Source organism: Dermacentor variabilis, chromosome 3, assembly GCF_050947875.1.
Source record: "Dermacentor variabilis isolate Ectoservices chromosome 3, ASM5094787v1, whole genome shotgun sequence".
In the NCBI taxonomy this organism is placed as follows: Eukaryota; Metazoa; Arthropoda; class Arachnida; order Ixodida; family Ixodidae; genus Dermacentor; species Dermacentor variabilis.
In genome coordinates, this window is record NC_134570.1 from 140,938,036 (window position 1) to 140,963,281 (window position 25,246).

General features: G+C 45.5%; 1 protein-coding gene across 2 annotated transcripts in view; it reads left to right on the forward strand.

The window, feature by feature from the left end:
• The window catches only part of LOC142576334 (spliceosome associated factor 3, U4/U6 recycling protein-like), a 101,692-nt gene that overhangs the window by 73,002 nt on the left and 3,444 nt on the right, over nt 1–25,246 (forward strand). For both annotated transcript variants that reach the window (XM_075686425.1, XM_075686426.1), the window contains exons 17-21: nt 99–250; nt 7,854–7,937; nt 8,725–8,817; nt 17,167–17,256; nt 18,645–18,728. In XM_075686425.1, coding sequence (XP_075542540.1) covers nt 99–250; nt 7,854–7,937; nt 8,725–8,817; nt 17,167–17,256; nt 18,645–18,728 — 503 coding nt within the window. The remainder of the gene's footprint in view (nt 1–98; nt 251–7,853; nt 7,938–8,724; nt 8,818–17,166; nt 17,257–18,644; nt 18,729–25,246) is intronic.

Sequence of the window (25,246 nt, forward strand, 5' to 3'; positions counted from 1 at the left end):
TGAAGCGGCATCATTGACTGTTCTCAAGGATGAGTTTGCTGAACTGTCTTCCTTCTTTTTTTCTCTCTTTCTTTTGTTCCTTCCTGCCAACTGCATAGCCGAGGAAGAGGAACAGAGTGCGGGCCAGAAGGAGCCACCCAAGCACGGTGAGGTTGTGAAACCAGACCCACTCAAGGAGATTCGCACTGTTTTCCTCAGCAACCTGGCCTTTGATGTGGAAGAAGAACAGATCATGGAGGCCTTCAAAGAGGTGAACCTTGACTGAGTGTCACAGACCCTATCTGGGACAAATGCAGCAATATCAGTATGTGAGCTGGGTGCATGGGATGCTGGCAGGAGGCTGCAAATATATAGTACACGAGAATATGATATCACAATGCTCACAGCTTGATAACTTGTTCTTGTAGGTGGCTAGTAGCTGACTTCTGCTGCTGCCGCCGCCACCAAACACTAAATTTTGTTTTAATACTTAGGATGTTGACTGTGTATTAAAAATGTTGCTGACTTTGTTCACAGTGAAGACACTGTGAACAGGCACCCTGCTTTATAGCTGTAGCAAGGATGATCAATCGTGCAGACAAATGGAAATGTTTTAAAGGTTTTTCATAGTATATTCAAAGAGCCAGAATTTCACTCGCCATTACGCATTGGTTCTACAAGAGGGCGGCACTGCCGCTGGTAGGTCCAAATGAACGAGCAGGTCCAAAGAATGCCACTGCTGCATCGGTGGGCAACTGTGTTTGTAACCTGTTGAAGTTAGTTTTGCCTAAACAGGCCTTAAATCAAAAACTAACATTACTGGTGTCAGTATGACAGATGTCAACAATCTAAGAATCGTGCATTTTATAATGATGATGATAATAAAAATGTTTTTATTAAGGGATGGCTCGAAGGCCTATTATGTGGAATAAGAAGGGTAGGGAGGAGGCGCCTTTGGAGCCGTCCTAGGAGCTCTACATCCTTGGTGGTACCCAGGAGCAAATTCAGAATAACCCTGTCCGAATCCACTAATCTGGTCACCAGCTTAATCCACTCGTCGTAGGATGACAGTCGCATCGCCCTCAGGTGGCGGTCCCGCTGCTGAGCATGGCACTGTTACTCCCAAAACCTATGGGCTGCGGATGGTCACGTGGCCATGCCACAGTCGGCGCACCTGTCTGGCTCCTGGGGTGCTTCTTGGTACACAGAGGCTGGTGTGGGACCGGGTTCCTGCAACGGAAGGGAGTCAGAAGACGGGAAAGAAGGGTGCCTTTCCCGGTGTGGCTGGTACCACCGCCATTGCTCCAGCACGTCTGGTGTGAGCAGGAAGCCAGAGAGAAGTCTATGCAGCAGCACCTGCCCCAACCTGAGAAGATCTGTGGGAAGTGGGTCTGGGGGACATTCACATGGAGTTCCCTCTTGCATCGGTTGGCTGCTACTCTGAGAGCAGCAGCCCACCATTTTTATTTGGGAGCTTTCATCTGGGTTGTACGGTGGTCCTTTTGTCGTGCTGCTTGTGCCGATGTTGAGGGTTACCGAATGATTCTGGGAGACACAATGTTTTGTTGCCCATTATGCAGCATGGCGAAGGCAGAGTAGTCAGTGTCATTTACGAGCACTTGGTCAGCTGCCTCCATGGTGTCTACGAGACGATTCAGTTGCAAAGAAGGGCACCCCACCTCGTGAGCTCTTTAATTTCTCTCAATGCCCTGGCAACCAGGGATCTAATCTAATGTTGCAGTGACTCCACAGGCCTCGGCATGCCTGAAGGCCTGTTTGACAAGGAGTACTTCTGATGAGGTTGTGTGGCAAGACTTGCAGGCATGCAGCGCATATTGGAAGTTGGTGAATATGTCTAGTTTTTTTGCCTGCGTGCTGCTTGAGACTTTGTCTACAGCCCAGACTATCGCCCTGCGTTCAAGTTCCGTTGGGCTGTCGGCATCAGCAGACAGAATGTGTCGCACAAGAACTGAGTACGTGGTAGGTGACCGCTCCTTCACTGGTGCGCAAGTTGAAAACTGCGTTAGTGTACATTTGTTCTTAGCTTGGTAATGCATCTGCCAACCTCCACACTTGACGCACAGCGAATGCTGCACGGCGGTGTGCATGTTGGGTACCCATGCCGTTCCACAGTGGAATTTCCGATGGCAGTTGGGGTAAAGTTGGTGTGTCCTCACCCATGTTTGCCAGTTGCGCCTTGCCTTGTCTGGTGTGCTTCAAGCATTTGCCATGGCTTACCTTCGATACTTTGATGATTTCGTGGAGGGTGGTCCAGTTCGCATATCGGTGCAGCTCCTTGACCCATGTGTGGCATTTCTGGAGCCCTGTGATGACTCAAAGAGCTGCTCTGTGAAGTACCTCTGGTTGTGTCCAGTGTCAAGCAAGCAGATTATAAGAGCATGCTCCGTATAGCGCTCAGGATCTCAGCAAAGCACTTCTAAGTTTTCAGCATACGTTGGTACTAGCACCATCCATACGGAAGTAGATCTGTTTTATGAGGTGTATAGTCTTGTGCCATGTCCAACGAAGGTCAGCAAGCCACGCGTTTCCTTTGCCCATGTGGTCAATAGGTATCCTGAGAATGCGCTCTGGTTTTTCCTCTCGCTGCAGTGTTTCACCTCTGAGAGTGAGCGGAAGGGCTGCTATGTACTGTGCTGAGCTTCAGATCACCACGTTTGTTGTCTTCTCTGGAGATGGTGGCATACATACCAGTTTGTGGCAGTTAGTGGTTGGTAATGTCAAGTGCCACCTGCAGGGTGTCTTGCTGATCATCAGTTGGTCGGGATGCAGTTCATAGCATGACGTTATCTGCATGAATTGTGAAGCCCAGTTTGGGAATGGCCTCCAGTCACTCAACCGGTTAAAGAGCAGGGATGACTTGTAGAACTCCCACCACGCTTGGGTAAACATTCCTAACGTCTCCATCAACCCGTACGGAAAAAGATCGCTATTGAAGGAAGGAGCATGCGTCACGGTGTCACAAGGTTTTTGGAGGTCCACCACCATGAGGATGCTCGGGTGGCAGTTTCCTTGACCAACCTTCTTTCAGCACAGTAGACGTTCCTGTAGAAGGCGCTGCCCCTAAAACCAGCTTGGAGCTGATAGCAGAGATAGAGAGAGATAAAAGGAAGGCAAGGATGTTAACCACTCGAGTCCGGTTGGCTACCCTGCTCTGGGGGAGGGGAGTATGGGAATAGAAAGAAGGGAGAGAAAGATAGATGGGGGTAGAAAGACATCCACGAACAGTACAACAGAGTCAAAGGCGCTCGCACAAGCCAAAGGTTCTCAGAAAGGACAGAAGTGCCTTTAGTGCCTTCTGAGCCAACAATCGGTGAGGACGGTATTCTGATGTCTGTTCACTCAGCAGGCGATCATCTAGTTTCCTCAATGCTTTGGAGAGCTGATAGGGTGTCCAGCAGCCCTGTGTTGCAAATGCGCACATATTGGTTGAAGCGCAGCAGTAAAGGAGCTTCAGTTTCACTTCGGTGCATGCGGTATGTGCGGTGTGTGTTGGCTCAGTCTACACTGCTGCGGGTCTCGTATGGCCTGTAGTACATGCAACAGCTCCCTCACAAGCAGGAGGCTGTCACAAGCGGCAAGGCTTGGTCGAGACCTTGTCTTTGCCGGATGAAAGCGATCCTCTGTTTCTAGAAAATGAGACATGCACGTCAAGGCTATTTGCTGTGTCAACTCACTCATAATAAGTGGGAGCGATAGAGGGCGCATGTTTGACAGTACATCTGGCTGTGTGTATGGTTTCGGTATGGGTGTGACTATCGAATGCTTCCATCTTGCTGGGATTTCACCGTTGACTCACGCTGCATTAATCTCATTGAGAAAAAACACATTGGCCGGCTAGTTGGTTTGAATCCGTGATAGAGTGTGTAAGCACGACTGAACAAGGACGTAGAAACAGGTACACAGAGACAGCGCTAACTTTCAAGTATTGATTTTATTTTCGCACACATCAATAAATATGTATCGAATGAGCAGAAACAAACAAAACAAGGGTCAAGATTGTGGAGGCCTATGAAATTGCAAAATTAGAGGAAAGGTGCATGAGCAAGCCATCAGTGTCACTATCTGAAAAAGAGATTTGATTCCTCATTTTATCGTTGTAACTATTGCAGTGTATGTTTTGATCATGCCTTAGACATCTGTACAGTTCATAGACATGCACCACTGAAGGTTCTTTATTGTCTCGTTCGTTTCCACTCATTCGGTATATATTTATCGATGTGTGCGAAAACATAATCTATAGTTGAAAGTTACCACTGTCTCTGTGTGTTTGTTTCTTTCTACGTCCTCGTTCAGTCACGCTTAGACACTCATTGAGAGGTTGCTTCTTGGCGTAGTCTTCAAGATTGTGCAGAGCCGCCCACATCACGCCATCATGGCCTGGTGTGCTGCAGGTAGTGATGAAGAAAAGTGCCTGTTCAAGCTCGAAGAGTGAGAATGGGGCCTGGATGCCCTCGTTAGTCACTGCTGGCGTTTTTTGGTAAATGTTGGCGCTCGAGGGCCTCAATGGTTGAGGAAAAAAACGTCTTTGCAGCATCATCTTGGAGTTGGCTGACTGTCTCACCTTGTTTTGAGCAAGACATTTTAAATAGCGCTGCGTGTTTTACATTGACCTGTCATAGCCTTCAACGTGTACCACACCTTATGGAGGCCAGTTTTTTTCGTTGAATAATGAGCAGTTCTGGCTGCAACGTTGCCGATACAGGCGCTTGGCATATCTTCTAGTGATGGCGGTTTGACATCGAAGTCGCACATGGTCGTGATATCATAGGACATTCTGCGCATGCATCAGCTGTGCTCGCTTGCATGCATCCCAAAGGTTTAGCATGTGATGTCTGGCGCCGGATCATCAGCTCTTACCTCCATCTCAGTAGTGGCCTTGCGCAGGGCGCGCAAAACCCGGTCTCGTAAGGACACAGTCTTGGGTTGCTCTGCAAATGCCTTTTGTAGGCATCCGATCTGATCATGCATACAGTAAGTCCAGCCACACATTTTTGTCCCATGTTCAAAGTAATCCACACTGGATAGTGGTCACTGCCCCAAGCGTCCGGATTGCATCGCCAGTCTTTCATGTAGGCTGATGTGGACAACGTCAGGTTCGGTATCACGTTTTGTTGTCCACTATGCAGCGTGGTGAGGGTGGAGTAGTCAGTGTCATTCGCGAGCACTCGGTCAGCTGCCTCCGTAGTGTCTACGAGTGCTGATCCACAGGGCATGTGATAGTCATATCCCCACTGCGGATGCTTGGCGTTGAAATCACCACCTATTGGGAAGTAATCGTTTAGGTAACATCCGCGCAAAGTGCAAGTCCATGTGAACGAACCACTTGTGCACGAGCTAACTTCCAGGCGAACGTATGCCGATACCAGCACTGCATTGCACTTTCCAATCTTGCAATGGACAGCTAGCACTTCCTTCATGGCAGTTGAATACATAGACATGTCAATCTGCGTTTGTAGAGGTGGGAATCCTGCATCAATTGCGCCATTTTGATACAAACACAAACTCCTGCGCCATGCTGTGCCAGAACGGCCTTGGCATGTGTGCTCCACCAGCGGCCACAAACAGCGAGCAGATGCATTCTGTGAAAAAGAGTGCAGCCATTCACATTCTGCACACCACGCAACGCGCCTCCCGCACAGTTTCTCGTAAATTTTGTGCTTATAAGACTGAACTTTTCCATGCTTACGGCAAGTGGCTGGTGCGCGTGCGGCCGCTCTCGACTGTTGTTGGAATGGCCAGGGCGGCTGTATTTAGAGTGCACTAGAATACGGTTGAGTGGGCCAAGTGGCACGGTGATCCCTAGCTGAGGCACAACGTAACAAAAAGTAGGCTGAGGGTGCTGCGTACAAACTAGATATTAGGAAGGCATACGCTGCAGCAGGTTCAGCGGGCAGATGTCTCTGTCCCCAAGGTTGGTATAACGTAAAACTATTTCAGTTTGTTTGAATTCCCGTGTGGGCAAGGCCCGAGCCGTTTTTACTATCACAAAGGGCTAATGCCGGATTTGCAATAAAAAGTCAGTTCTGCCCAAAAGGTGAAGTGTCGATTGCGATAGCAAATCAGTAGACAGCTATACCAAGTAAAGATAGTAGTATTTTTATCGGCCGTATAAACTTGTGAACATTCGCTTACTAACTAAATTAACAAGTATAGTCTGACATGTGCACAGGCAGACATGAACACATCTCACTCAACGACTGCGGAAACTCGCTGTTAAAACACTGGAATGAGGTAAGCGGTGAAAACACAGCACACACGAATTTATCACACGAATTAAGCAGCGGCCGCTGAAGTAGAACGCTCCCCCTCCCTCCGTCTTGGTGCCTTGCGTGCGACGGAAGACTGCATGCTTCCTATCCGCTTCTCTCCCTTGCACGCGCGAGACTGAGCAGCCATTGCCGACTCACCCTCACACGCTTTCACTCACACAGGCAGCATACGGCTCACGGCGCTGATATTATCAACCCTGGACTTTATGCGGAACATCACGGCGATGGCGACGATGACGACAGAAATGCGCTTAGAGTGTCTATATAATCGCTATCGCAATAAAAACAGATTACAGTAGGCTCATGTTATACCAGCCCACGGTTTATTGCGGCTATCTGGGTCAGCGATGACATATGGTGACAGAGAAATTATGTTACCATGTCGATTAGACCGCTTAATTTGAGAACGTTTTCGGCTATTGTCATGAGCTACAAAGCACGCTTCTACTGCGTGCTTTGTGTTAATTTATTCTGTGGTTAGTCATGGTTTCAAAGTGCGCTGCCAAATTTTATTGTTCCACTAAAATTCAGAATGACCTGCTCCAAACTGCTCCAAAACACAATTTTCCTTGCTCCAACAGTTGCTCCAAAATTATTTTGGGCAGTCCCACCTCTGCGTTTGTTAAATGTCTTTGCAGACAAAGACAGCCGCCTGTCCCCGGATCTCAAATTCATCGGCTGCTTCTCCGTCGCATTAGTCACCCAAGCTTGTGCACTTGAGCAAACTGTACACTGGAAATGCATCGTTTAATTGCTCGAAAACGGGTGGCTCACTGCTCTATGTGACGAAGACTGCCTGAGAAATGTGACTTCCATGTGCCCACAAGCTTCACAAGGACTGCTGCCAGTGCATGCCTTTTTATCCTTTGTCCTACACCTACGATGCCGTGGGGCAACGTGCTGCCCTACGTGGGGCAGGTGACATGTTTGTTGGCACCGTCATCTGTGAACATTGCATATGTTGTAAACGAACACTGGCTATTGCTTCTAAATGACCTATATTGCTAGCTGCTAGTGTGTGTACTCCCAAAGCCTGCTCAGATATTGAGAAACTTTTCTGTGAAGTCGCCCCATGTTTTTACATCTAAATAAAGAAAAAGCACAAGTGCAGGTCATTGAACTTAATACCTCCAAAGTCTCCACATAAGTCTACATGTAAATGAAAGGCACAAGTGATGCTCCTGAAATGTAACATCCCCAAAGAATGCTTGTCACATTAATAGGCTGATGATGATGACTATGGGGGTCTATCTTGCCCATCAATGGGCAGGGTGAAGGGCCCTCACCAAAAAAAGTAAAGGGGGCAGGGGAGTGCTCACTGCACATGCAATTTTGTCAGTTCAAAAGTGCCATGCCCCTCTAGATCTTCCAGTGGTCCCAGTGGTCCTGCCATGTTAAAGGGAAAGTGCTGCTGAAGTTAAGATGACGGCCTCTACTTGCACCGAAATGTGTGAACAACATTTTTACGGGGTGGGGCATGTCTCAGCAATGGTTGTATGCACATTTTTTGCTTCAGATTCCACGTGGGGCTAATTCTGCAGTTTTATTTATTTATTCACTGTTTCTCTCTTGCAAAAATTACAGGTTGGTGAAATTGAAGAACTGCGTCTCGTCCGAGACTACAAGGGCAGATCAAAGGGATTTGGCTACCTGGTCTTCACACACATGGTAGTGTTCAATTTCTTTTGGCAAATATACTCTATATAGGGATAATACTAGCATCCTATAAACCATTTGTACACTTTGTGCAAGACAAGCCTAAAAACAGCTTGTGATCCTTAAGCCACTGATTAAAAAAGTGTTACAGCAGAAGACTTGGTGGGGCGATGAAATGAGGAAATTCACAGGTGCTAGTTGGAATCAGTTGGCGCAGGACAGGGGTAATTGGAGATAGCAGGGAGAGGCCTTCGTGCTGAAGTGGACATAAAATGGGCTGATAGGGGTGGTGATGATGATGATGATTTATAGTGCACTTCAACATGCACAAAACATCCTATTGAATTTTCTTCTCTAGAAAATCTTAGCGGTGCTGCTTTTCCACACCATTCTGTTGGGACAATTTGAGTGGCTTCCCAACTGTTTAATGAGTCATTGTAGCCATAAAAGCAGGATTATGCATTTGAAAGTAAATACTCAGCCTGACAGCTTTCAAGAAAATTTATTGCTTGAACATGGCTGAATTGCTACAAGGAAATACCACATTGTCTGCAGTGTCATGCTGACACTATTGGTGGCATGTCTTGGGCATAACATTTTGAAAGATATGTACAACCTTTTCTTGCTCCTCTAATAAACTATCTTTCCTTTTCTGTCATAGACATGCAAATATAGTTATTAGTTTCTAATGACCACTGTGCAAGTCTAAAATAATTTCATGGATCATTTAGTGTTTCTTCAATGAATACAATGAACAATAAAAAAGAGCAGCTTGTATTGCTTTGTTACCCTCTTCTAGCAAAATGTGGAGGCAGCTCTGAAAAGGGACCGCACTCCCGTCAATGGCCGGCCTGTCTTTGTGTCTAAGTGCAATGAACGAAACCAGTTCAAGGTGAGTACAACAGAGTTCATGTATTGATCAGTTCACTCTGAATCAGTGATGAACAGTGTAAAATACTTTAAATTATATGAAGTTTTCAATTACAATACACATGCAGTATATGTACTGTAATATACTGCGCGTGCGCGCACACACACACACACACACGACATTTTGTCACTCAATGCTTCCTGTGTCCACCGCCTTGTATTGGTGCCAGGCACGTACCCAGGATTTTCTTTCGGGTGGGGGGTATCATCGGTAGCAACATCGGTATCATCGACTAAGCAGCCAACTACCGTGCCTAGTATGCCGACCAAAGCCAATGCAGTTCTTGCATTTCATGTGTGTCTTTCTACATGGGGCATCTTGTTGCTGCTGCTCGTGTGTATGATTAGTGCTGGCTAGGCCGTTTTGGTGTGCAGTGCAGTGTGTAAAGTTAGAATCTTCGTGTGCTTGATGCCATGGCATTATCAAAGCCCAAGAAAAGGTATCTGCAGAAGTTTTTGCGATCTTATACTTCTGAATTTTCGTGCTTTTTAACATAAAGAAAAGGAGAACATATTGCATTGTGTACAATGTGTGGATGCGATGCCAGTGGGTCTCACAGTGCAAAGGCGACCTGAAACTGCACGTTTCCACAGCGAAGCATCAAAGCTATGTTCACACCACTGAGCAGCAAGGCAACATAGTGAGCTGTCTTCGGAACAAGCGCAACAACAGTGTCATATGTGTGGAGTGCCTGTATACGGGATTCCTTGTCGAACACAACCTATGCTGTAGTGTCAGCGACCACGTTGGGCCTCTTCTACAGAAAATGTTTCCGAAATGCAATGAGGCGAAGTGCTATGGATGTGGACGCAACTTTGAAACGCAACTCTAAAGAATGCGGAGGTGGCCAACCTGAATTTTATTTCATAGGAATTGCTCTCGAGTCTTCGTTTCTTTATTCAGAGTTTCCCTCAGCTGCTGCCCCGATATTCCAACAAATCTGCTAAAGACGCTTTAGATGCTCTTGAAGCTGAGTTTGCCGCACTACAGGCGTACAGTCTTCCAGAAGACATTATGAATGAAGAAAGGTGGGACGTGCAGTGTTCTATGGTTGGAAAAATGAAAACACTGATAGAAAAAATTGTTTCACCGAGTTGCTAAGGTGATGCTGGATTTACACGTGATACTGCATAGCAACACAGAGTGTGAGAGGATATTTAGCGCGGCGTGAGAAACTAGGACGGAATTCCGCTCGTCAATATGCAACACAACTCTCCAACACCTGCTGCTACTGAAGGGCTGTCAGTCTGGACCAGGTTTTGAGCAAAGCTACTCCGATGAATTTTTGAAGTGAGCAAAGTCTGCCACTGCAAGGTCCCTGCAAAAGGACTCATCGAACACTGCCTGAAAGTTTGAACGAACACCCCCCCCCCCCCCCCCCCCCCATCGGCACGAGTAAAAAGTCTCCCGATTTTTTACCTCGCCAGGTTGGCAGGTATGCAAGTATTTTCTCAATGATGCTGTCCTTTGTTCCAATGTATTGCGCAGGAGCAGCTGTGACCGGTCGTGTATTCTGAGGAATTGCACCGAAATTATAGTCGCAACAGAGAGCACGTATAAGAAGCAGGAGCTTTATAATATGTATGAGGGTCAGTCAAATGAAAGTGAGCCATTGTGAATATATAACAAACGGAGTACTTTATTTAAATGTAGTCTCCATGAGCATTTAGACATTTGTCCCACTGACTAACGAGTCACGTGCTTCCCGTCTCCTTGGGTTGCTGCTTCAAAAAGTCTGCCACTGACTCTTTCACATCATCCTCCGACACGAATCTGGTTCCCTAGAGCTGTTTTCTCAATTGCCCCAAAATCTGGAAGTCGCAAGGCAACAGGTCTGGGCTGTATGGCGGGTGCTGCAACGTTTCCCACTTGAACTTTGCCAGTTTTGTGTTAACCACATCAGCGACCTGGGGACGGGCATTGCCGTGGAACAAGATGACCCTATTCGACAATTTTCCACTTTGTTTGTTCTTGATTGCGACACACAGCCGATCCGGCGTTTCACAATATTGGAAACAATTGATAGTCACTCAAGATTTAGCAAATTTGATCAGTAATGGCCTCTGACGATCGAAAAAGAAGCCAGCAACACCTTTCCGGCAGAAATGACAGCCTTTGCTTTCTTGGGGGTGCTGAATTCGAATGTTCCCACTGTAAGCTTTGCCGTCGTGTTTCAGGCTCGTAGTAGTGGCACCATGGTTCGTCCCCGATCACAATTGCAGACAAGAAGTCGCCGCCCTCATTGTGATACCAGATCAGATAAGTGAAGGCAGCGCCAAACTTCTCCGTCTTCTGGCGGTGGATCAAAATCTTGTGCATCCATTCCGCACACAAGAGCCGATAACTGAGATGTTCATGAATTATGGCGTGAACCGAACCGCGACTGATGTCCACACGCTCTGCCAGCTCATCGATGCTTACCCTCCGTTCTTGTCTCATCAGCTCATCAACCTTTGCAATATTTTAGGGGGTGATTGCATGATGGCTTTAGCCGGGTCTTGGATCGTCTTTGCAACTTTCACGTCCTTCTTTCAACCGTTTCCACCAACGCTTCACAGTGGCCAATAAAATACAATGTTCAACGCACACAGCAGTCATACGGCGACTAATTTCTTTTTGGGAAACTCCATCAGTTGTCAAAAACCTCACGGCACCACGCTGCTCAACTTCTGAAGCATCCATTACCTCACGCAACCATGTTCAACCAAGTGTGTGAGAGCATTAAAAAACATTTATCCTCACACCTGCGTGTCGCTCTTGTAAATGAGGGATGCCTGTGTACTATGCGCTTGCCTCGCAAATAATGAACCGAACTGTTATTGCGCGGGGTGAGTAGGCTCACTTTCATTAGACTCGCCCTCGTACATTAGAAATGCAAAGATACAATGTAATGTACAAATGCGAAAATACAGCTTGATAGAGGGCAAAAAAGTGTCACTGGAAACAAAGTTCACTGCATGTATACACAAAACCTCGCAACAAGATATTTAATTAGTATACTTATAAGTCTCCAATAAATCTACGTATCTAAAGAAAAGCCAGTGTATATAATGCATCAAACAAGGCAAATAAACATGTTGCGCAATCACAGATTCACAGAATCCTAGATCCCGCTCCTATTCCATCCACTGCCCTCTATGTATCGTGCATGACAGAACGCGGCGCGCTTGCTCCCCGTTTTTCTCCTTTGCGCACACGAGACTGAGCCACCATCGCCAGCTCACCCATTCCCTTCCCCCCCTCCACGCTTTCACTCGCACATACAGCATGCGGCGCGCGGTCACGATGTTATCGCCCTTAGACTTTATACGAAACATGAGGGCAACGGCGACAGCAGGAATGCGCCTGGAGTGTCTGTATAATTGCTATCGCAATACTATATAATAAGACTATCCGGCAACTGAAGCGTCCCGTGGCCCATTACTTTCCGCAAATGAAGAAGTAACAAAATCAAACTTCCACCATGCGACAATTTGCTGCGCCACAACAACAGGCAGGGGCACAGAAATGAAAAAACGCAAAGGAAAGCATGTTGGCCACAATCGGATGCCTACTTTGGGCACCTAATGTGGCTACCGAAGTAATATTGAAGAAAATCCTAGACGCTTGGTCCACCGAGAACCATATGCATATTGCTCGGCATCCTACACTGGCAAGACAAGACTTTCCGGAGAGGTTGCGCTCAAGCGAAAACGGTGCAATCCATCGAGTCCCCACAGTGATGGCGGCGAGTGACCATTGTTTCTTCTTCTCATCTGCTAGCCAGAAAGCGCCCAAAACTCTGCCAGGCAAAAATTCATTCAGCCACCGAACGCACACCAAAGTGTGCCGCGCGGTGGTCGGGGCAACACGAGAAAAATGCATGCACTCTGGCTGGCTCTGGCAGCCAACGGGTACGAGAACAAGAAAGTTGAAGAGACTCAATGTGTCCTGAGGAATAAAAGTCAAAGTAGAAAAAAATAAGAATGTAGTTACCTTGACTGGCTTTAGTGTCTTGACAAGGATGCTTTGGCGTAGGTGAAAAAAAAATGTTGATATTTTTGTGTGTGACGTAACGGCACAAATGAACCATGACAACCCTTCGTCGGACCTTGCTGCGTGCTTTAACTTGTCTCATAGTGTGTTGATTTGACTTGTCTCGTTGTATGTTCTAATGTAAGACTTTAGAAAAGTCAATGCACCTTTGTGTCAAATGTTCATAACAACATTAAACCCACTAAGTTCCGCAATTGCAAATCTAAAGCACAACTTTGGAAATGTCCAATGCACCTCTCACATCAAAAGTTTATGAGAACTTTATACCCATAATGAGGGGGGGGGGGGGGTTTCGGAATTGACATCCATGCGCTCCGTAGATTCTGTGGCCTTCGCGAAATGCTGCAGCGAGCCCGTTCGCCATCAAAACGCCCTTGAAACTTTCTGCTCGGATGAGGCTCCTTGTGTTATGTGACTGCCAGCGCATGGGCTTTGCCGCGAAATCCAGCCTGAGTTCGCAATGTTCGCGGTGAAATGTCTTTTTGAGCGTGAAAAAGACATTCTAGACAAAATCTAGAACGATTTTTGGTGCCGGGGTTTGCTTTGGTTGCCCGTCCGTGGACAGCATGAAAAAATTTAGGGGGAGGGGAGCTGAAGCCCCATAAGCCCTCACCCCCCCCCCTCTGGCTAGGCCCCGACTGCTGCTGGATAGAGAGCCAGTTCTGATTTTTTAACAGTACTACCTATAGAAAAATATACGTGAGTTTCTTAAACATTGCCGTCACACCATAGAAATGTCAGTTCGTGGAAAGTTTGGCTTGTCTTGAATGCGGCTTGGCCTAAAGCTCAGTCATTGCTCTGCAAATAAAGGGTTCTTAGAATGAAGTTTTTCTAACAGGTTTCAGTTCTCCCACAGTATATCTTGCCTTTATGTTTGGTGACTTCTAACGTTACAAGTAAGTGACAAAAAGTAAAACATGTACAGTAGAACTTTGTTCACGTCTTAGAAAAAGATAAATGCAAGAGAAAACGTACTAACCAGGAAAATGTATGGTCCGAAGTCACTAAACAATTTAGCAGACCCAAGTGTAGCTGACATCTATGTAGCGCAAAGTGTTGTGCGAATCGTTGCTGCACAAGACGCCGACATGCACCAACCTGGTGGGGCTCAAGCGGCCTGAGACGCCTGTGGTCATTTCTGCAGGCAGCTTTGGCAAGCTTTCTTTTGCACTCCTGAGGTTCAACCTAGGTCAGTAGCTTTTTCAGCCGGAGAATTTTGACGGGAAGTTTTGACGTGCTCACTTGACACAAATTGTTGCGGCGCCAGACGCCGACGCACAGTGAGCTGATGGGGCCTGAGCAGCCCAAGATGATACGCATTGTTGTTTTTCTATTGTGTAGTTAGTGTTTAAGACGGCGACGGGAAACCAGAATGAAATTAAGCTGGTGGGCAACGCCAGATACAATGCTACCAGAGCAAAATGAGGCGCTCACTTCGCATCCCCTGCAGCAGGGAATGGTGACATATTTTTGTTGTAGCCCATTAAAAGCATGCAGCACGCTTCCAGTGGCACTATGTCACACATGCTGTGGCACAGATTAGTGAATATGGTTATGGCAATGGGGCTGGCTGCTATAGCTGTGAATGTGGTGCGGGATGACCTGCAAGGACACCTCTAGTTACCGAAATAGGAAAGTGCGCGTCAGTGTTCTCACGTGACACAGATGGGCGAGTACTGCAGGGGAGCTACCATGGCAAGTGGCTACTGTTCGGCATCTCACGTCTTTTTTTCATTTACGTGGCATCTATACTTTGTTCCATACATAGCAGTCAACACTGTGGAAGCTATGCAAGAAGTTCGGCCAAGAAAAGTTATCGCCCCATGCGTTCCATCTGTGTTCGCTGGCCGTTCCATCCATGCTTCGCTGCGCCCCTACAGCGTTCGCTCGCACGAGCATGCACAGAAGGCTGTCACAACGAGTTGCAAATAAAAAGCCTGAAAAGAACAACAAAAATAAAAAAGGATCTAGAACAAAGCCTTAGCAGCCGTATACCACATTGTGTTTGTTTTCAAGGATTAAAACGTAATTCATTTACTGAGTCTATATGAAAAGCAGTTGTGCACAATTGCGGTCAAAAAACATCGAGCTATATCCAAGTGCAAATGAAGCGTCTGCAAGAAGTCTCTTTAGCCTTCACAGCGTTAACTGCTATGTATGGAATAGAGTGTAGCGGCCGGAAAACGTATCACATGACTGCTCTTTGGTGATGTAATGAACGTTAGTGCCGAAAGATCGTGTTTTCCGGGAATGGATCAACCGGCAAATAAAGAGAAAAAACTCGGTGCCCTTCCACTCTGTGAAGAAGCATGACCAGCGAAGCTGTGCATGTGGGCCCCTTAATGGCGAACTGCACCTCCGCCGCGAGACGGCCTGGCATTGATTGCACTATCTTTGGGATCGGCCTGTGTATGGGGAGTGCTTAATGCCTGCATCACCTCTGCCGGGGGATGGCCCGGCATTGCACTATCTTCAGGATCGGCCCACGTATGGGGAGGGCTTAACGTCTGCTTCACCCCCACCGCGGGTCCGCCAGGTATTGCTCTATCCTCTGGATTGACCCGTGTATAGGTAATGCTTAACGTCTGCTTTATTTCCGCCGTGGGTCGACCCAGCATTATACTATCTTTGAGATCGGGCCTCGTATGATTAGAGCTTAATGCCTGCGTCACCTTTGTCACGGGTCGGCCCAGTATTGCACTATCTTCGGGATCAGCTTGCGTGTGGTGAGTTTTGTGCCTACACGCGGACATGGTCCTGGGAGAACTAGCTCTTAACAGCTTTGCTGTAAAATTGGTTATGTCATTGTGTTTTTAATTAATTATTAATTAATAACGACGAGCGAGGGAGAAGTGGCACGAGCGTGTTCGCGCGGTAGCGCCGAGGGGCCCAAACAGGCCAGCTGTGGAAGAAGATAACAATGTTGGAGTCAATGCTGATGATAATAGTTCTGTGTCTGCATGCGCGCACAATTTTTGTGTGTTCTTGATCGCAAACATTGGCATTGGGAAATTGTGCGAAATGGGATTGTATCAATGAGGTTCAGTATTTGAAACAGGTGCACAGTGAGCACTGACCTTTCCCTTTTTCCAGATTCGGTGGCCAATCGGTCATACTACTTACATTTTATAACACCGCCCACCCTGACCACAACAGCTTATGTTTTAATAACAATTACTTGTAGTATTAGCACACAGCAAAAACACCACACGTTCTAGCAGACTAAACTGCTGTGCCAGAATTAACCCCACTTGCCAGACATGCCTTCTGGGTGTCTTGTTGCTCTGAGGAAGGTGCTTATTTTGAAGCTCCCAACTTCTTGATGTTTTCCTGCATGCATCAGTGATGCAGCACCACTCTTTCCTCTATGTCATTCTAAGAAACTATATCAGCCATGGGCTAGAGCTCGTGCAGCCATAACTACATTCAAAACGCAATCAAGGACAGCATAGCTGTCTGTTTACCACCATCATTGATTAAACAAAATGCATGGTGGTGCTGGTAACAGCTGTCCTCAGTAAACCATGAGCACACGAAGCATCCACCACTGAGAAACGACATGGAGTGATCATAGCAGTGTCACTGGGGTTATCTTCAGGAGCTTCCGAGTTGATTCATTCAGCAAGGGAGACTTACACTTGTTCTTCGTTTCTTCTGAGGTTCCTTTGTGTGTGCATCATTTCTTCAATGATCTACAGAAACTGTAAACATGCAGCCCTGGGAGGGTATAGTGGTCATGTCCATTTCATCTGCTGCTGAAGTGCTGATTGGTTGGGTGTGCCTTTCTCCTTCTGACGCATACCCCAGCCCTAGCAATCACAACTTTAGCAGCAGACGAAATGGACATGTCCACTAAATAGACTTTTACAGAGACCCCCCCCTGCATTGCACACCTACAGTGACTTGTGTATTTGCTCGTGACTTGGATTTTATTCTTGCTCTATCTTGAGATCTGTTTGACTACAACATGGAATGATGGGAACACACAAGGGAGAATGCAAAACATACGCATTTAACCTTTTGTCAACTATGCAGCAACCTTGGCTTTCCCTGGTTATTTCTAAGAATAGAACTTTGAAGAAATTATGCATCCAAACCAAGATATAGGAAAGAATCATGGAACTATCGGGAGGTGTAAATAGCTTGAATCGCTTGAAAAAACGGGTGAAATATAGTGGTTCCATTTTTGGTAATCTAGGACACGTGTTGTTTCCTGCCATTGCTTTCTACCCTTGCTCTATGATTACCAAAATTGTTTTTCTTTTCCTCTAACAGTTCCGTACGGGAATGGAAAAGAACAAGCTTTTCGTCAAGGGCATACCTTTCTCTGTAACTGAGAAAGAATTAGAGGAGCTCTTTGGAAAGGTATGGGTAACTTATAATTTTCTGTTTATGAGTTTGTATATTCTAACTGCAGTTTAAGGTGCATGGGGTTATTAATATGTTGCAAGCAGGTTTAGGTTGAATCGAAATTAAGGTATAAAGACCGCTGGAGAGCCACAATTTGTGAGCAGATGGCGCTGATGACCTGTCACGTTGGTTTAGTGGCTATCATATGTCATTCTGCTGCCGAGCACTAGGATGGGGGTTCGATTCCCAGCTACTGCAGCCACATTCCAGTGGATGCAGAAGGCAAGAACGCTCATGCACGTGAGCGTTAGGTGCATGTCAAAGAATCACAGCTGGCCAAAATTAATCCAAAGCACCCAGATATATCTTCCATACCCCATTTGTTGCTTTGGAAGGTTAAAGGCCATAATTTGAATATTTTTAATGGCACAGACAGTGCTTTAGACTGCATGATCATGTGCCCCTGTAAACTACTCTGAGCTTGGCACTGATTGAACTGAACTTGCAGATAAGTTACTTCCAAGGTCACTGAGTTAAATGTGCTCTGATGAGGCCTTCATGAAGTGGGTCAATAGCTGCTTGCTTCCATCCCATCAGTTGATTTTCCTCTGTTGCAGGCACCACCTCGCATATATGACCTAGCCCTCCAGAGCACATTTTTCACAAGAACTCTCCAAAGGAGGCTTATCTATATGATATTCCAGGGTTTTGCTTGCAAAACACTGGTCTAATAAACACTTCTACGAAGTGTCAAGTGTGCTTTCCCGCAATGCATAATTGGTAAAAGAAATTGCATCCGGTGCATTGCTACAGTGGCAGCTGCTGCGTAGCTCACGCCTTGCTGCTTTTGTGTACTGAATGTGATTGGGAGGAATGTGCAAAAGCAGGACCAGTGCACCAACTGCACAGTAATCTTGATTTTAAGCATGTTGACAACTGCATTTCGGAAATTACGCAAGCTAGCTTGAAACTTTTCTATTGTTTAAGAACTCGCTTGTGGGTTACAGCAGCTTAACAATACTCAGTGTGGGCAGCAGAAGTTCAGCATTCTGGAGCATTGTTTGCACCTTTGATATTGGCCAACACATGGTAGAGACAAATCTGTAAAAATACGGTTCCATCCCAAAATGTCTGTTCACTACTTATTTAATGATAGAAAACTAGGTGAGGTGTTACTTGTTTACCTCAGGAAGCAGGACAAGGCAAAGAACATTCTTTTTAAAGATGAACCAGTACCAACTCACCCAGTTTGCACCCAGTTTGCTGTTGTCAACTTCAAGTTCCATTCATTGGGCTGTGCTAAATGTGTTGACGCATGTGTTTTGGCTTCTTTCTAGACCCTGTCTCGCATTCTAAGCAGCTTTTCAAAGGCAGTTATGACTTGCTTGTTTTCTTTCCCACAGTATGGTGAACTGAAAGGTGTTCGGCTAGTCACATACCGCAATGGTCACTCAAAAGGAATAGCATATGTGGAGTATGCCAATGAGGTGAGTTGGAACTGCCGCCTTCCTTGTCTAAGACGTTCTTCATTCGCCATAAAGAAGGGAGCTCAGCGCTTTGCTCTCATTGGCTTCCCAGTGAAACAACGTTCGGTGCTCTTACAGAGTGTCTGTTTTTGATTGGCTGAACTACTGATTTTCAACTGCATGTGTATGCATATTACAATCAAGGTATTCTCATCCTCTGAAGATATCGACATGGGCTTTCATTGAGCTAGGGGTGTGAAAATACTAATTTATGAGAGCAAGTGAAATACATATTGAATATTGCCTGAAGCGGATCAAATTGAATATCATATATACTTTTAAAATAGTTTTCAAATAAAGAACAGTCTTTTCCCCATTTGTATCAATGTTCATATCCTAATATTGACAGTGTCAGCAAGTTTATGTCATTATGTTGCACATTATGAAGCAGAGTTTATTGAAAGTACAAACAGAGCATAACAAACAAGGCAAAGGGACCACAGGAAGATGGAGCTTCAGCCCGCGGCTAGTGTTTGAACAAAGGGACCTGTATTCGTCAAAGCAACAACTTGGCTATATAAATGGAGCATTAAGAACATAAGCAGTTTATTCACATTCTGAGTACTCTTTGGAGCATACATGGTCATCATGGATTATCAGAATAAAGGAATATAGGAATAAAAGTCAGGCAGCATCTGTGCGTACTGTTGGAAAATAAATGGGAAATGTGGATTGTCTGCTGCAACATCAGAGTGAAAAAAAAAAAGAACAGACTACTTCTGTAGTTGGAATGGTCCTGGCAGATGGTGCCACTATTATATCAAATGACTTAGCAACGAAGTGCATTCAAAGTTAATTAGAAAAGATCACATGATGCAGCATCCGTAAATTCAGCATCCAAGTGGAACCTTGTTAATATGTACCTGTTGGGAATGCGGCATGACTATGCATTAAACAGCACTGTGCATTAACCAGCAAATACAGTGAAACCTTGTTATAACAAAATAATGGATATAACGAAGTGAAATTCTCCTTGAAATTTACATAGATGTCCATGTATTTAAAACCTCAGTCTAATGAAGCAAAATTGTCCTGCAAATGGATATAACGAACTAGATTTGTCTCTGAAACCAAAAAATAATTTCATTTCATTTCATTTTATTTCCTTAAAGACCCCGTAGTAGGGGTATTACGTAAGGGGTGGGAATACAACATATCCAAACAAGTGTTATAATGCATTCAATTCTGTAGATAAAAGGTTCTTACATCGTGAACAAATTGTGAAGAGCAGGTGATGGCAGCGATTTGATGAGGAAGGCGATTCCAGTCTTTAGATGCTCAGTAGAAAAATGAAGCTGAAGATGTATTTGTGTGAATGTGGTTGTGCTACCTGCTGGGGATGGCCAATGCGTCGTGACCGGCGCATTGGGGGAACAATGTATGGTGGTCGATTGAGCATCAAATAGTGGAACCTGTGGAAGAGGGAAAGGGTGGCAATGCGGCGACGAAGGGATAGAAGCAATAAGGAAGATTCTTTTTTTAAAGATGATACGCTGATGTTGTAAGAGTATGTGGAATGAATATACCTGGTGGTGCGATTTTGAACTGCCTCTAGAACCTGTGGAAGAGGGAAAGGGTGGCAATGCGGCTACGAAGGGATAGAAGCAATAAGGAAGATTCTTTATTTAAAGATAATACACTGACGTTATAGGCGTTGGTGAGCTATTTTGTCAAACACTTTCGCGTAATTCAAAAATATGGCGTCTGTTTGTATGTTACGGTCAAGATTAGCATGAACGTCATGAAGAAATAGTGCAAGCTGGGTCTCGCAAGAACGGCCCCTGCGGAACCCGTGCTGTGAAGGATGAAAGAAGTTGTTAGCGTCTAGAAAGTTCATAATATGGAGAGTAGATTACATGCTCCATGATCTTGCAGGGAACACTTGTCAATGAGATGGGGCAGTAATTTAGGGGAGAATTTTGTTGCCCGATTTGTAGACTGGAGTAACCTTCCCCATCTTCCACTCGCCTGGCATGGTGCCTGTGGAAAGCGACAGTGAAGCAACTCCACTGTGACCCTTGCATGCTGAATATATTGCTCTCCATGGGATTTGGCGATGTGGAAGTTAGAAAAAACACTGCTCCCCAACGTTGGGTACGCCGTCAAGCAAGAGTGGTGTTTCTCACCATTGTGTGTAGCTGTGTGTAAGCAGTGGCCATGGCAGTGACCCATTATCACCATAGCACTTCTTTTTCTGCATGGAGAAAGAAAAGCGCAGTGACGATGGCGAGCGACTGCTTGCACATGGCAGTGCAAAAAGGGCCAGTGGATCCACTCCTCTCTCTCACTGCGACGCCTCTGAGGTCGCATCTGTGCCAGTCCAATCTCGGAGGCCATAAGTTGGCCCAGCTACTCTGGCATGGCGAGGTTCATTGTCGGTCTCATTCGCGCAGTGAAGGCACATGCGACCAGTGGATCAGCGTGGATTGACTGCATAGTCGGCGCACCGTGTTGTGTGCCACATGTTTTTGCTGGTTTGTTAAAATTTCATCACGCACGCTGTTCCGTGGGCCGAAAAGCTATGTTCTTCTATGCATGCTTAATGTTGTGCACCCCATTGGGAATGCATTGCAGGAAAGAGCAATAATGGATAAACAAAGCAATCGATATAACAATGTAATTTAGGCTTGCCCTTCAATTTCGTTATAGTGAGGTTTTACTCCACATACAAATTTGCATCTGCATGCAAATTTGCAGAGTGCACATCTAGTTGGGCTTATTCTAATGCACGTGTGTGCATGTTTGTTACCGAGTGAGAACTGGCACTGTTGCACTGACACTGTAGCTGCTGCCGTGTGATGCAGTGTCATCCCATGCAATTTGTGTGCAGCACGTCGCCAACTAAGTGTACGTTTTCCTTCCACCGGAATGCTTGGTAGCGCTAAGTGATGTCACAAAAAAGAAAAAGAAATGACATATAAAAGTGGATGCCCACTGGGATTTATTCATTATTACTGGGAACTTTCATTGCAAAATGAAGTGATAGAATAAGTGCAAGCACAATTTACGTGTTATCCTTGCTGGCATCTTTAACACTGTCGGCGAGAACTGTGTCGTCCTCCATGAGTCCATGTCATCAAAGTTATTGGACAGGCAGCACTTCAGAAATGCCCGTGACACAATAGAGCATGGCAAAGCCTTTCGTGCATTGTGCAGTGATTGCAGAGTGAATTCGAAGATCACTCGCTTGATGCACAATGTGCTGATCACCTTGCTCGAGGTTTGCAATTAATACGCCTTGACTACATTGATGCATCACTAACAGCATTCTAAATCAAATCAAGAGAAGAAAGACTGCAATAAATTCACAGTGGCAACTTCCAACTCATACACTTTTATGTGAGGTGAAGTGGCAGCGCTGTAGAAAATAATATTTGTAAAAATTCATTATAAATGTGTCACAAGCCTGAATATAATGTGATGCGCCTTCCAAGGCCCGAAATTTAAGACAAGAACTCGCATTATATACATGCAAATACGGTACTTTAAATGCTTATTGAAGTTGCCCATTGAGCTTATGAAGAAGGCATCCCACGTGTGTGTGGGCCTCAGTGGTTCAGGGAGTTTGATGATGGTGATGTCAGCTTTTAATATATCAAGAGGATTTGACCTGTTGCACTTTGCACACTTTCATTCAAGCTGATGGTTGTTGCTAAAATTGGAGACTCTAAATTCCTCCAATTAGCAAGAATGTGTTGGTTACATGTTGGCTAGACTGCGTTGCGTTACATGTTCTGCTGTGTTCATTTTTAAATAAACATTGTAAGTGCCTGTGTGGCAACAGTAGTAGCACTGCTTAACCCCTCAACTGCCACAGAAAATTTAGAAACGTTGATAAAAAGTGGGGATTGTTCTTTAAACTTTTTTTATATACATACCAGGAATTTCATAGTGCTTTTACTGCTCTTGCTGAAAAAATTGCAAAAAACATTGTGTATTACACAATGCCACAATTAGAAGATAGTGCAACCTTTGTCATGACAATTTAACTTCTTATTAGTAGTTAAAGGGCTAGTACACAACTTATACTATGATTAGTGACACCGACATTATCAACTTTTGCATTAACCGCGTGTAACAGTAATCTTCATGAAACAGTGCTATCATGTTAGCTTATCAGATGCAGTGATAAAATTTCTTCTTTGCAATAACCATCTTTCAGTAAAGCTAGACCCAGAATAATATAGCGAATTGCTACAAAGCAAACACAATGGGTATGTGATTGTACTCATTGTAGGTGGTCACACAAGTAAGCCCAGCATTTGACAATACAATTAATATAATAATAATAATAATAGTAATAATAATAATAATCTTTATTACATTCGTCCACTTCACAGTTACATATCCAGCCAGCATAAGCAACATTGCTTGTGTGCGAGGCTGGGCAGTCGGCAGGTACTACCAAAACGTGTACACAACGAATAAAAAAAAAATTGGGTGCTGTAAGTGCACTTCAAGGGCAGTTTGAGTGGTGCCTGTCTGCTGACCTGCCATTGTATGAGGAACATATTTGAGGTATCCTTCAGTTTAGCAGCATTATTGAATTATTTTAACGCAAGGCAGGGGTCTTATTTTGTTTTATCTTTACTCTTTATTTTTTATTATTATTCTTTTAGGTAGCTGTAGGACTGTACCATCTTGAAAAATGCATCTTTTTACGATGCACCATCTTGCCAGGATATGGATAAAGAGAAGTGCTACTTGTATGTGAGTTATATGTGTTCCTTAAAGGCAGCGTCAATCGATCCGTATACTATAACAACGAACCACTCCTATAGGCATAGGGTTTCTCACAATCACCTGGAGAGAAGGGGTGCTTCAGTGCTGTTGTATGCATAACAGTGCTGGGGAGTGTGGTGATTCGCATCTTTCTCAGTAGAGCCAGATCACCAAGAGGACATGTCCCACAAGTCTGGTCACTGACAGGTGAAGAAAGCCTGTGGTGTGGGCTCTCCGTGCTTGTGCATTCCAAGACAATAGTTCCGTTGCAGACCATGCAGGCATGGGAACTCAGTGCTTCAGCAACAGTGAGCACAGCATTCAGGCACCTCTATGCAGGGATTAGGAGCATGTTGTTTGAGGTCTCCTAGTGTCTGAAGAACCTCCTCGAACACAGCTAGAAGATGCATGACAATGGCAGCCGGACTAATCCTCTAAAAGCTTCATGATTATAGGGACCAGATTTTTCACTTTTTGTGAATGCTTTTATAAGTGGACTGCATATTTCTACTGTAGCTAGTAAAATCGAAGCTTGATGTTAGTGCTGCATAGGCCATCATTTCACTATAAGATAGAGCATTTGGTCTTGCAGTCCTGATGGGTTCTTTCATCTTGCTGTTTTGCCCAGCATGTGCCAAAAGTGATGAAATAACAGTAGGCTCATAATTCTTGTGAGGACTGAAAGCATAATTGCTGGTGTAAAGGATGAAGCGCATAAGGCAGCATGGGCAGGGAGAAATGAAGAGAGAGGAGGAGGAAGTGGAGAAGTAAAGCAAGCATTTGCAGGAACAGCCTCAGAGGGACAAATATGAAGGGCACGCTTACTGGTCTTGGCGGGAATGGAGTGGAGTTTTGATAAGTTTTCAGAAAACTCTGTACTCCCTCGGCAATCCAACCTCCCCACCCACCGTCCTTTGTACACGTGGTGGTGCAAGCTCAAAAAGCACCGTCGGCGCTATCCCAGTCGATACAGACACAGCAGACGACCGCTGCTACTTTCACATTGCTGTCATACCAGCCGAGCTGCTGCAACGCAACCCAGCGAAGCTTGGGAGCAGTACGATCTCGCCACTGCAGCTGTGCCCGAAAAGGCCTCAGCAGTAGGACTCACAGCCTGCCCCGTTGTAGACCCAGATGTGGGCTATATTTTCCATAGCGGATGTTGGACTCTGCATTGTTTTCCATATTCAATGCCAGAGCTTGAGACCCCTTCTCAATGGCAGCAGTTGGTGACGGTGCATTCTCGCTCACCGCCTCTTGGGCTCACCGTCTCTTGCAACCAGAGAGACTACTGGACCGTGGCTTCTGTCTACATGTGTTGTACTGGCATACAGCATGTGATGCACGCCATAGACATCGTTTTCTCACGCTTGCATTACTTTATACAGTTGTGCTGTCCTAAATTTTCATCCCTCACGCGCCGTCACACTTACCCTCTGCGTCGACTCCCCATGACAAGTTGTTGCCTGGCAGGTTCCAAGCCATGCCGTAAACTTGCAGCATGGCTAAATGCAAAACCTGAGGTGCACAAGGGCAGCATGGGCGAGGAGAAGCAAAGCAGGCATTCACAGGGATAGCCTCTTGTCTCTTGCACTGGTTGCATGAAGGCCCATTGTTCTCCTGAATCATGTGCAGTGTGGAATTCTCATTTGAGTGCACTGTTATGCACATGAATCAGCCTTTTCATGGATGATGACAACGTTAGATTACACTCTGTAGCATGGTTTTTCTTACTGAAACCAGCAATAGCAGGGCAC